Here is a 12411-nt window from a genome sequence, read left to right as displayed (position 1 = left end):
ATTCTTTTTGCAAGTAGTAAGGCTAATATCTTATAGTCATTATTAAGAAGACAAATTGGACGCCAGTTTTCGATGAGCAGCACTTCTTTTTTAGGCTTAGGTATCAGTGTTATTAACCCCTGACTCATTGTAGGAGGGAGAACATTGTTTTTAATACTCTCTAAAAAGACTTCAAATAGGAAGGGAGCTATTTGTTCAGAAAATAATTTGTAAAATTCTGATGTAATTCCATCAACACCTGGTGATTTATTGTTCTTTAGATGTTTGATAGACTCTATAATCTCTTCAACTTTGATGAGTTTATCACACTGTTTAGATTCTATATCACTGATAGTGAACATTATTCAGTGAGTTAAAAAACATATCTGTGGATTCCTGACAGTACGTAGAGCTATACAATTTTCTGTAAAAATTGCTACAGTATTTAGCGATTTATTTTTTGGTCGTCTGTAATAACACCATCAATGTTTAATTTATGGATAGTGTTATTTTTAGAGTGAAATTTCTCAAGTCTAAAGAAATAGGATGAATTCTGTTCTCCCTCCTCAATCCATTTTTTCCTAGATCTAATAAAGGCTCCTTCTGCTTTTAATCTATATATATTATCCAGTTTATTTTGTAACTCAATTAGTTCCATCTTGTCCTCCCCCGAGAGGCCGGCTGGGGACCTCTGAGAAAGGGAAGTGATCTTAATGATCACCTTTTCCTCCTCAGCTCTTCTGGTCTTAGCAAGATTACTACCATATTTTCTAAGGTATTTGGACACCTCAAATTTAAAGAGCTCCCAGTTCTTGCAATAAGATTTTTCTTCACAAGCCCTTTCCCACAACACACGTCCCTGGCTGCAAAAGTGCATTGTGAGTGACGTCAGCAGCAGGCGCTCAGCTCGAGCGCAGGCCAGCAGCAATTTCAGCAAATTGCAAATCATTGTTGGCTGACTGCAGCAGCAGTATTGCAGGTTTTACGAGCCAAACCCAATTAATATAGTTGGCCACGAATGTTTGATCTTGAACAGAAATTACAACATCAATCAACATGTCTCAATCAAAATTGTACAGCTAGAAGTACAGAAAAGAGTGGGAGTCTGTACCTGAAGAAATGTCAAATCATATTTGTCGCCGAGATGGCCAGTCAATTTGAGTAATGTTATTGTGTATTCTACGCAATGACATCACAACGTCATTTAGCAACTTTTAGCAACAAATCAACCTGCCTCTAGCAACTTACCCTGAAAATTTGTTGGCAACACTGGTGGGGCGGCCATCAGAGCCCTATTCTCAGACAGTCAATTAGCTGAGGCAGAATAGATCGTCTTTGGGAGAGACATTGATTTAAGTTTTGGTGGCAATCTGCTTTGAAATCAGCATATTTTTCATTATGGTTTCTCAAACAAAGTACCAGAGAGTAGTGAATTGACGTTAGCTTGAGCTGTAAGCTAGAAATGGAAGTTAGCCTACAAAGCTGGAAGCTACTGGTATCTTCTTGCATTGTAAAGTGTTGTAGCCTGTATGGAGATTGTTTTGTGAACAGTTTCAACATTTCTACATGCAGTGTCACATTATTCAAGTGTGTTAACTTCTATGCAGCATGAGTGGGGAGCTAACAGCCCAGGACTCCCAGTGCAGGTTGTGGAGCAGACACGGTGTGCTCGCGCTATAAAGGCTTCACAGCGGAAACATTCGGTAGAGTTTGTGCTTATATTATGACGACATTTTGTGACGTTTTGGACTTCAGTAAGTCATTTTTTTTAGGCTGTTCAGGCACACAACATTTTTTTCTGGAGGCAAGCGGAGGTTCGGAGCTGAAGTCTACGCCCCTTCGTCGGCGATTGGTCAACTGTAGGAATCTTCAATAGTCTTTGTTGTTATTCAATGAGAGATGACTCGTTTTATGCAAAAATAATTCACAGAAAAATACTTAGTTAGATGTAAAATTGCGCGACTAAGCTCTCTTTGGGGAAAAAACCCCATCAAATTAAAGACAGATTTCTTGAGTTAGATTAACTGAATGAATTACTGGCTACGCTGTCTTAAAATGGACAAACAGTACTTATGGAAGTATGCGAGCACACTCGTTCGGTTTGGCTGCGCGCATAGACATACTTGATCCGTGAGACATTTGACAGAAGTACAGAAAATAAAAACTTCTAGTACCAACCCGTTTTTCATGCTCTAATGTCGAAAAAGTACAGAACTTTTGGTATACCGTGCAACACTAATATCTAGTGCCTTGGAGTGTATATTTACACTAGAAAAGCCAGACTTAGTGTTGTGGTTTTTCTCATGCTCCTCTGGCTGGCTATCTGGGTTTTTGTCCCAAATGGCAACCTATTCTATAGTGCAATACTTTTCACGAGGGCCTATAGGGCTCTGGTCAAAAGTAGTGCACTGTATAGGGAACAGGGTGCCATTTGGGATATAACTAGGTTGTATACAGCAGAAATATACTGCCCATGTCATGACTTAGGCATGGGGGGCTGCATGTCCTGTAGAGACTGACTGGGCCTCTCTTCTCATTGGCTGAGGAAGACAATGGACCCGTTGTCCAGACTTCTCTCTCTGTGTCATGGCTGCTATTTCAGGTTAGATAATGACTCTTAAATGGCACAGAGGAGTATCTGGGGAGTAGGGGGAGAGGGTAGGGGCAGAGAGAACAAGATATGTTAAGTTTCGAAACATGGGGGACCTTTAGCCCACTTTACCTCGGCTCTCTGTCATCATCAGACATCACTCTGTCTAGAGACACCTATCGGTTCTGTTTCCCTTATGCTTCTTACACTTTTAAATCCCATTGACAGACCCTTGATCATTCTGACTTTCAGCTCCGACTGCCCCACTATAGGTCAAACACTTCCTCATTATGACTCATTCATTACTCAGGAATGTTACCCTTTCAATGCCAAATGACAAGGTTTTCTGAGATGACTTGGCAATTGAAGGTAAAACATCAATTTAAGCACATCAATTATGTTACTTGTTACTCAAGCACTATAGCGCCATTTGAGGCTGTCCTCTAGTTTATCAGTCGGCCACAAACGTGTGATACACTAGCTAGCCCATCACACCATTAGAGAAGGGACTACGGAACAAAAGGGGAACCATTTTCCATGTGAGTGCACCCTGTCAATCACACAAAGAGGGCCAGTTAGGGCCATTGTTTGGGGAGCCAGGGCCAACCAGCGCTCTGTCCCAGGGGCTTTGTCTGAATTCCAGGGTCCTGGCTGGCTGGTCTAGCTGCCTGGCTGTGTCGTTGGCTGTCCCTGACGTAGATAGACCCAGAGACAGCTGGTGGTGGTGGTAGGTGACCGTCACCACTCAACCGGCAGGGCCTCTGTGTGTGTGAAAAGAACTGTGTGTGAATAGACCATGGCCAAACTGCCAACCCGCTGCGTTTTGGCACCACCAGTAACTAGCTAATGACCATATGCTGGTCTAGAAGGCATGCAGAGTATTCTTAGGTGAATTCTTTGTGAACCCCCCCTGTGGATTTTAGACTTTAACTCTCTCTCACACACACAGTGAATTGTATGGGGGCCAATGATGGATCAACCCTGATTTGATTTAGGTATCCAATATTGAATATCCTCAATCAGACATTCACACCTCTGTGTTGTATTGTGCTGTTAATGTAATTTCATCTCTCGGGACTCTGGTCTTCCACACTCCCTGCTGCTAACCAGAACAAACAACTGCAGAACAGATGGGATAAGTAGAAGAGGCACAACAACATGCCATCTAGTGGCCGGAGTTGCTTTTTTATATGTAATATATATATTTATATGCTTTTTTATATGTAATATATATATTTATATGCTTTTATATATGTTTTATATGTAATATAAGCCTAGTGAATTAATGTAACTCCCAGTGCTCTATGAAAATCTGAATGGTTTTTATATGTAGTCGAATTTCTCTTTGTGGTTTTTGTGTTCATATAAACATGTTTTTTTCTGTTCAAGTGTGTTATAGTATAGTAGGCCACTCTTGAGGCACATACTTGCATAAAACTGATTTAAAAAAATAAAAAAATAGAACATGAATCCAATGAAGTATGTTAGAGTAGTTTAGTGTAAACTCATGCCTCATGACATCGTACAAGGTCCCTGCTGACTGGCTCCAGTGTCTTAATGCCTGAATCCTATTACAACCTGTAAAGCCACAGGCATGAACTCACTCAGCTTAGAAAGACGGCAAAAGTAGTAAACACTGTTAAAAAAGGTGGGAATTGACTGATTGTACCAGGTAAAATCTTATGCAAATCCTATATGAACCAGTGTAAAATAATATGCTTTATTTCTGGTGTAGATTCCATAGTTTGTGGAGTATCTGGATAGATCGACTTTTACTGTATTAACTCTTTTAATGTGTTGTAGATTTAGCCTCCCCCCGCTTGGTGTGGAAAGTGGAACGTTCCATGTTGCCTAGGTGAGTTGACATTGCTAGTTGGGATAGGTTGTCTCACTAGAGCTCATTGTTTTCATCAGCTCTGCTTTGGGAAGGCAGTGTAGTCAAATGAGGACAGCCAGGCTCTGGGGGTGGTTGCTGTTGTATCTCCCTTGATATGCCTGGATTGAGAGGGTAGGAATAGGACTTCATTGAAGAAATCATTTCAGGTATGCTTTTCTCTGTTATTCACTTTAATGGTAAGAGTTATCTAGAAGTGAGACTCACAGGACAAGCAGGACACTGAAACTATCTGCTGTAAAGCTTATCTTTTAGGGGTCTTAGTGTTTCAAAAATAGTCATTTTTGCACAATGACAATTGTCTATATTGCTTTATTATAGCTATGTCACACTGTAGTTTTGTCCTCCTTCCATGATCAGATTTGAAAACGGCGTTGCTGACAGCCAAAATAAAACAAGCAAGTCTTTCCAACTTTTTCCTCAACTTTGAAATGAATTGGGCTATGTGGTTAAATGATCCTTTAGGAGGTATTGTATAGTCAACTTAAACATGTGAGGAGGGAGAAGAAGATCCTATAGTGTTTACTCTGTCAGGCAGGGAGTCGCCCATCCTCAGGCAAAGCCCCGGATTAACACTGAACCGTTAACATGACAGTGAGGGCCTCCCCTTTACCTCCACTCCCACACCAAGACAAACTGTTCTACTCTAGAGTAAGCATTTGCTCTGAGACAGACACTTTACATTTTTGGGGTGACTTTATCAGATCTGTGTTAGGACTTATTAGGCCATCAGTTTATTGTTCCAGATGTCTTTTGTAGAATGAGTGTAAAGAGGACTGACCGTCGTTCCTCTGCCACATGCTATACCGAATATTTTACAGGCTGGTATCTGAACCCTGTAGGAACAGAACGGCATGCAACGTGGGTGTGGAGCCTGATGCTGAGGTCTCCTCTCTAACCAGCCGATAAGCCCAGCTGTGATTACGCAGGCACTTTCTATTGTGTTGCTTGTTTCATTCAGCCCCCATTTAAAAACCAGGCAGCGGGGCTCAGTGGGCCGAGCCATAGCAGGCCACACTGCCTGATTCTGTTTGGGTTGGTTCTTCTGTCCAGCAAGGTGGTGATTCAACAGTTCTACGTCCTTATTAGAGTCACTGTTTTTTCCCTGGTTATCTGAACCGGTCGAAAAATAGCTCTTCTCTTAGAAATGTTTACTGTTATTTTAAACTGGGATTGATTGTGTCTAGGGACTTGCAGTGTTTGGTTTACATACATTAACCACCAACCCCCTCACCATTCTGGAATGTAATGGTGGAGTATCTGTCGATGACGCTTGTTCTTCGACTGCAGGACTAAATAATCTCTACTGGGACTTTTTATTTTCCCTCTGTATCGAGTTTCTGTGTTTTCCACCGTGACTGATATCATTCAGATAGAGAAGTCAAGTAGTTAGTTATCTTGGCCTTGTCTTTCTGCCGTCAAGGTCATTGTGGTGTTCACTAACGAGAGAGAGCGTACCATCAGTTGTTTTTCTGTATTCTTCTCTCCATTGTCAGCTGACCTATGACTCCGTTAATTAAGTGGAGGTCTCGTCGCTACGATACAGCATACATCCCACCGCCAACTGTGTGGTGCGCGTTGGTTGGTTGCCAATTGCCTGTTTTGTAATGCTGTCGTCAAATCAGCTTTACAGATTCCTCTGGAATTGGGACGGTTTCAAACGGAGCTACATGTCCAAGCTAACTGCAATTAGGTGAAACCCTGTTGATTTGTCTCATGCCAGGATTCTATGTGTGTGTGTGTGTCGTCAGTCAGCACACACACAATTTTACTTTTTCAACTCCATGCGAGTGGTTAATGGGACGTGAGCCAATGAGAAAGCCCCATAGAATGATCTACAGCAAGGACACTGGGCATGACAATAACCCTGGCCCCTCCCCTCCCGAGGTAAATCCCCACAATCCCCTAGGAAATCTATTATATACAACACTGGGAGCAAACACACTTGTTGGAGCCACACCAAGATGGAGTGTCAGTCAGTTTGTGTGTGTAAAGAGTATGGCAGAAGAGCTCTCTGTCTGTGTTTGAGATCTCTGTGATTGAACTGATGCAGCAGAAGTTATGGATGTGGATGATTCCTTTGCACAGATAGCTCCTTTGCCAAAGAAGCTGTGAAATCTGACCAGGGTCTGTAGAAGTGCCTTGTCAATCATTGAAGTGTCTCAAAGGAATGCACTGCGTAGAAAGGCTCTGAGGAGAGGAGCAGTCATTTTCAGCCTGCTTTATCAGTGCTCTCTGAGACGCTGTTATTTGCTGAAAGAGAACTTGACAAAAGAGTGCATCTGAAATGCCACAGCGAGATTGAGAATTCTTTGGTAAGTCTTCTTTGATTTCTTCTTATTAAGCTCATTGGACTTCCCTCTCTCTCATCCGTCTCCCTACCTAATGCTGTGTCAACTCCACGCCGAGCGAACTTAAAATTTAGTTTCAATAAATCTCTTCTTTTCAGTTTGAAATGCTAATTCCCTCCATGTGTATTTACAAAGCTTTCCTCTTGATTTATTCTGTTTTTATCTAAGCCTACAGTCTAGGCTACGCGTTTCACACTTGCTGCCCGCATAGCCTAGATATTCACACCCAATTGGGTCAGTTTCGCTACTGTTTGTTTTCGAATGTCGTTTTCACTGAAACCGGAGGAGAATTTTCTGAAACTAGCCCCAACGTCGTCTCCTCCCCTCTGGGTAGCTGTGGCAGTTCAGCTGTAACCCTGACAATAAGGACTCCTGACTAGAATAGCCATTTGCATTTCTATTGTGAGCTCTGTTGGGGTTCTGTTAGGGCAGCATACCACTCTCAGGACCACTGACTGACTGGAGAAGGAAGGAAGGGAGGGAGGGAGGGAGTGAGTGCGTGTCGGTGTGCGTGCCTACGTGGTCTGTCTCTGACGCTCTCTTTCTTTATGCTTCTTATTGAGGAGGAGAGCTTCTCAGGTTGCCCTCTGCCTCCCTCCCATAAATTAGCTTGACTCCATGAGCCAAGTGCGTGAACTTTTGGAAGATTGCCAACGTTGATGTCCCACTTCAGACTGAGCTCCCTTGGGGCTGACTGCAAAGCAAAATACATCTTCACATTCCTTTGGCCCCATGATGGAATGTAGGAGTCTTATATCGTAGATCAGAGAGGTTAAGGATTTGAGTGGGTGGCTCTTAGCCTTACGCTTATACAGTATCTGTAGTCCACAATATGTTGCTCTTGTCTAGTCCATTCTGGTCGTGCCAACCGGGTGTGGGTCACAGGGTGACAAAAAAAAGGGTGAAAATGCCCTGTTGGACCATACATGGGTTCAAATACTATTTGATATAATTTCACATTCTTTATCTGGGCTTGACTGAACTTTCCTGGTGCAATGGAACCAATATAATAGTTGTAAAAGTGCAAATGCCACCCATCTGGCACTCCAGGCAGGCTAATGCAAAAACTAAATGTATTTGAAATATTTCAAATAGTATTTGAACCCAGGTTTGTGTTGAGCAGACGCCAGCTTGCACATAGTGTGAAACCACTGATCTCATCTTTCTAATTGATTCAAAGGCTAAGCCCCCGCCTACACCATGCTGTTTACACTCAAGGGATCTCTCTCTGTCTGTCGCCGTACAGCCATATGGCAGTGGGATGACCACCAGACAGACAATGTTAAAGGTCATTTCTATTCTGTCTCAGTGTTGTTCTTCTAAATAACAGATATTTCTCATAGATTACTACTGCAATGGTGGTTTCCTCTTGCGTTTTGAGTACTGATTCATCAAACGTCTAAGAGTTGACCAAATTAACTACTAATTATTAAGGTCTGTTACCCATGTTACATACCATTCAATGTACAATGAATATAAAGCATACATCTCTTATTGGCCAGAAGGGGGTGCAAGGTTCTCATTGGTCAGTCACTGACAGTATACTGAGGATCTTCAGTACTTTGTAGCTCAGTTGGTAGACCAGTATGAAAGGGGGGAAAAAAGGTATGTGCTCACTATTGTAAGTCGCTCTAGATAAGAGCGTCTGCTAAATTACTAAAATGTTAAATGATAGTGACTAGGGATTTGTCTTAGGATTTTGACTATATTGTATGTGTTCCTCCTCTGCTGCATGCCCAGGAAAATGAAAATGGTGGATATTGACTCACAGACCACCATGCCATCAGAATCAGAAACTGACAAACATGTGGCCAGGAACTTTCTCACCAAGATATTACGAAGTTCTATGAGGTATTGTGGAATAGCAACCTCCTCCAGTACACTAGCTATCCCAAACCGACCCAATCACACTCTGTTGTTGATGTCACCCATTGCATCCCAGCTTCCAACATTACGTGGCGTATAGTACTGTAGTTGTCTGTGGTGCTTGTCTGTGTGTCAGGTTTGTTCGGCGAAAGCTTCACTTTGTATCTCATCTGTCTATGTCTATATTTCATTGTTTTGGTTCATATCTTCTACACAATGAATGAACAACTTTTCCACATCAGATTGTATATAATTTTTTATAGTAGTTTGTAGTAGTTTTTTTACTGAATTACATATTTTTGTTACCTCTCTCCGACATGCATTTCAGGAAGAACCGCTTCAAGGGGTGAGACTGAAATGAGAAAGAATTGTTTGTCTGTTACCTTCTGGTTTCTAATTAGTTGCATTTAAATAACGTGCTTTCCTTAACCTTCTCTCTGTAGGAGGAATGAACCAGTCTCCCGGCCCCATTCATGGCACTCCTCCAAGTTCACAGAAGACCACCCCGAACCCACAGAGAGTCACAAAGAGCCTCCACCTGCACCCCCACCTCCACCTGTGTGGCAGGTCAAACATGAAGTCAGGTGAGCTGCTGGAAGAATCTATGACCTCCTCCTAGTGTCAATGTTACTCAGACACTGCCCGTTAGGGTCATCACAGTTCCTAGAGAATTTGTCTTGAGTTACATTCAGAGAGTTTATGGTTACTCCATCTCCTCAGAGGTAGGGGCAGCCATTATTCTTATGGGGTTCTCATCTCCTGTCATTGTATACAAAAATCTAAAAGTAGGTCAGTTATCAAAGAACAAGAAAACACAGAATAAGTGGCTTATAATACCTAATATAAATCTAATTTAGCTACTGCTAACCAAATCTGGTCAAATTAACACAATGTCTTGTTTTATTTCTAGTGCATCCACAAAAGATCTTTCCAGCTGCGGGGACCACGACTCGAATCTACGCCAGTTATCCAGCCAGTTCAGCTCCGTGGGGAATATGGAGAGAGTAGAGCGCCCCTCACACCCCTTCCCACCAGGATGCCTCTCCCCCAGCAGGTACCACCGCAGTGCTGAGCCTCTCTCTGGCGGTGGAGGGTCTGGTGGGAAGAGAGAATCGGCCTTCAGTTGCCTCTCCACTACCAGCCCTCCCCCGGAGCCTGCTCTGGCCCTCGCCAACACTGACGCTGCTGCGACTGAGGACAGCATGTTCTATAAGGGGGTCCAGACTCAGACCAGTGAGGATGGAAGGCCGGGTGAGCAGCGCCACAGCCGGTACCTCCAGCTGCCCCAGGGGGACGGAGGCTTGGAGAGCCCCAGGACAGTCCCAGAGGAGCAGCCTGGCTCCCGCTACTCCAGCTCAGGCTCTGGCAGATCGCACATAGGCCCTGTGTGGCATGTCCCAGAGAGGAGGAGGGTAGCAGCGCCCCCCTCTCCTCCTCCTCCTCCCCTACGCAGTGACAGCTTTGCTGTCACCAAGGTGTACCCTGCCTACACAGAGGGGCCTGGAGCTCCACCACACGGGCAGATGAAGAACCAGGAACGAGGGGTGGACAGGCTGGCTGAGGCCCCAGAGAACAGCAGCTACAGAGGCCGGGGCAACCATATCTCTCACGATGAGAACGGGGTAGACCCCAGGTGCAGTTACAACCCTCCACCTCGCAAGAAAGACTTCCTCCACCCAAATATAGCAGCAGGAGCACCTGACTACAACCACAACCAGCTCAGCAACCCAAACAAACTGTTCTCGGTGTCTAGCCAGGACGTGAGACAGAGTCAGTCTCCCTTTGCTTGCCTGCCCAATCACCAGCGGCAGTACAGCGACGAAAGCACTTTCTACCTGCAGACCAAGTCCGCCCCACATCCACCGAAGCCGCAGAGCGTCGGGAGCTACTACCACAGCCTCCAGGAGCTCCCTACCAACAGCAGTAACAGGAACCACGTGAGGTCCTCCACCACGTCCCTGTCCACCTCGACCATCGACCAGAACTATGACGGCGGAGGACACATCCGGTACTACTGCATCACAACCAAGCAGCCAGCCCAGCCAGAGACTCGTGTTAGACAGAGCAAATCAGAGGTCTGGAGGGCTGACATGGAGCTAGCTAAGGGCTCCAATGACAGGGGCTCCACAAGTTCCTCCCACAAGACCAACAAGGTCAAGTATCCTCCTAATCCTCAGCAGCCTTACACCAACAGCAAGGAGCGGAACGGAAATTTCCAACCGGCCAATGTTCTGCTTTACGGGCACACAGCCTCTAATTCCTTATCCTCATCTGGTAAACCTACCACTGAGGAGAAGGAGAGGAGGAGTGAGGGCCAGAGACCTTCTACAGAGGCCCAGCTTAGAAGTTCTTACTCTCCCAGTCCGCCCAAGGACCACAAGGCGGCACCACTGAGAGAAGACCCTTGGGTCTCTCAGGAGAACCACAAGATCTCTTCTCAAAAGACACCCATGCTCCACAGTCTGGCTCAGGAGAGTAGAAGCCCCATGCTTCATTCTCTAGCACAGGAGAGTAAGAGCCTGGTGGAGAACAATCACCCTGTTACGGCACCACAACCACCACCACAACCACCACCACAACCACCACCATCCAACGGCGGGGGAGAAGCCAACCACGCCATACAGGAGGCTTTAACGGACAACACGGCAACGGGCAAACTGGCGAGACGCAGCGACCGATATGCCACCACCCTCCGCAACGAGATCCAGCTAAAGAGGGCCCAGCTGCAGAAAAGCCGGAGTGCTGCCACCCTGACCTGCCCCAGCGAGACGGAGGAGCCAGAGGAAGAGGAGACAGACCCGGGGGGGTGGAAGTCCACCTCCTCCGATGGCTCCTTTTCCTCCTCCTACAAGGACCACCTCAAAGAGGCGCAGGCTAGGGTCCTCCAGGCCACATCTTTTAGGAGGAGAGACCTAGAACCTCCCGGGTCAGGGTCGGAGGCTCTGTTAACCAAACCCAACTCACACATAGTCTCCCGCATTGGCGGCCGCAAGCGTTTCCCTCTGAACAAGAGGGTCCACTCGTTCTCCGAGCCAGACAAGATCAACAAGCTCGGAGTGGAGGGTGAGGGAGAACATCCTGTTGGAACAGCACGGTCATTTGTAGACCGGCGGAAGTTCTTTGAAATGGCTGCTAAACCTTCCTTCTGCAGACCCATCTCAACCATCCACAAGTCAGGCCAGCAGAGCTCCAGCACCACCTCCAGCACTTTGGAGCACGGAGAGGGCAAGGCCAGGGGGAGAGCCCACTCAGGGGAAACTGAGGAGGGCTGGAGGCCGGGCCTGGCCAGTGAGACCTCCAGTGACCACCACCCAGACCCCCTCAGCCCCGCAGGCAGACAGGCCCTACTGGAGCAGCAGAGGCTGGGGACATTCGCTGAGTACCAGGTCACCTGGGACATGCAGAGGAAGGCTTCAGACACAAAGCCCCAGGGGAGGTACCACTCTGCTGACAACATCCTGGACCAGGGAACAGAGGAGACGTCTGTCTGTGTCCACGAGAGGTCCAGATCGTCTCCCTCACAAGACTTCTACACACAGGTGAGCGTTTCCATCGACTGGTTCTTAGTGTAGCGGTAGTGAAGTGATCTGCGTGACTTCCTTTGACATTAGCACAGACATGCATGAGTTTGTTTTATAGATATCAAAGTCCACGTTGTATTGTCTAAACATTAAACCAGCTGGCCAGAGTGCTGTTTTAACAGAAGGTTATATTGGGCCAGCTATATTAAG

General features: G+C 45.6%; 1 protein-coding gene across 1 annotated transcript in view; it reads left to right on the top strand.

The window, feature by feature from the left end:
* LOC120051274 (protein Shroom2-like) overlaps positions 1-12411 on the top strand; it is a 28173-nt gene that overhangs the window by 10410 nt on the left and 5352 nt on the right. The window contains exons 3-4 of the mRNA XM_038998046.1: positions 9124-9264; positions 9591-12219. Coding sequence (XP_038853974.1) covers positions 9124-9264; positions 9591-12219 — 2770 coding nt within the window. The remainder of the gene's footprint in view (positions 1-9123; positions 9265-9590; positions 12220-12411) is intronic.

The sequence above is a fragment of the Salvelinus namaycush genome, chromosome 7, assembly GCF_016432855.1.
Source record: "Salvelinus namaycush isolate Seneca chromosome 7, SaNama_1.0, whole genome shotgun sequence".
Classification (NCBI taxonomy): domain Eukaryota; kingdom Metazoa; phylum Chordata; class Actinopteri; order Salmoniformes; family Salmonidae; genus Salvelinus; species Salvelinus namaycush.
This window is presented reverse-complemented; position numbering and strand designations above follow the sequence as displayed.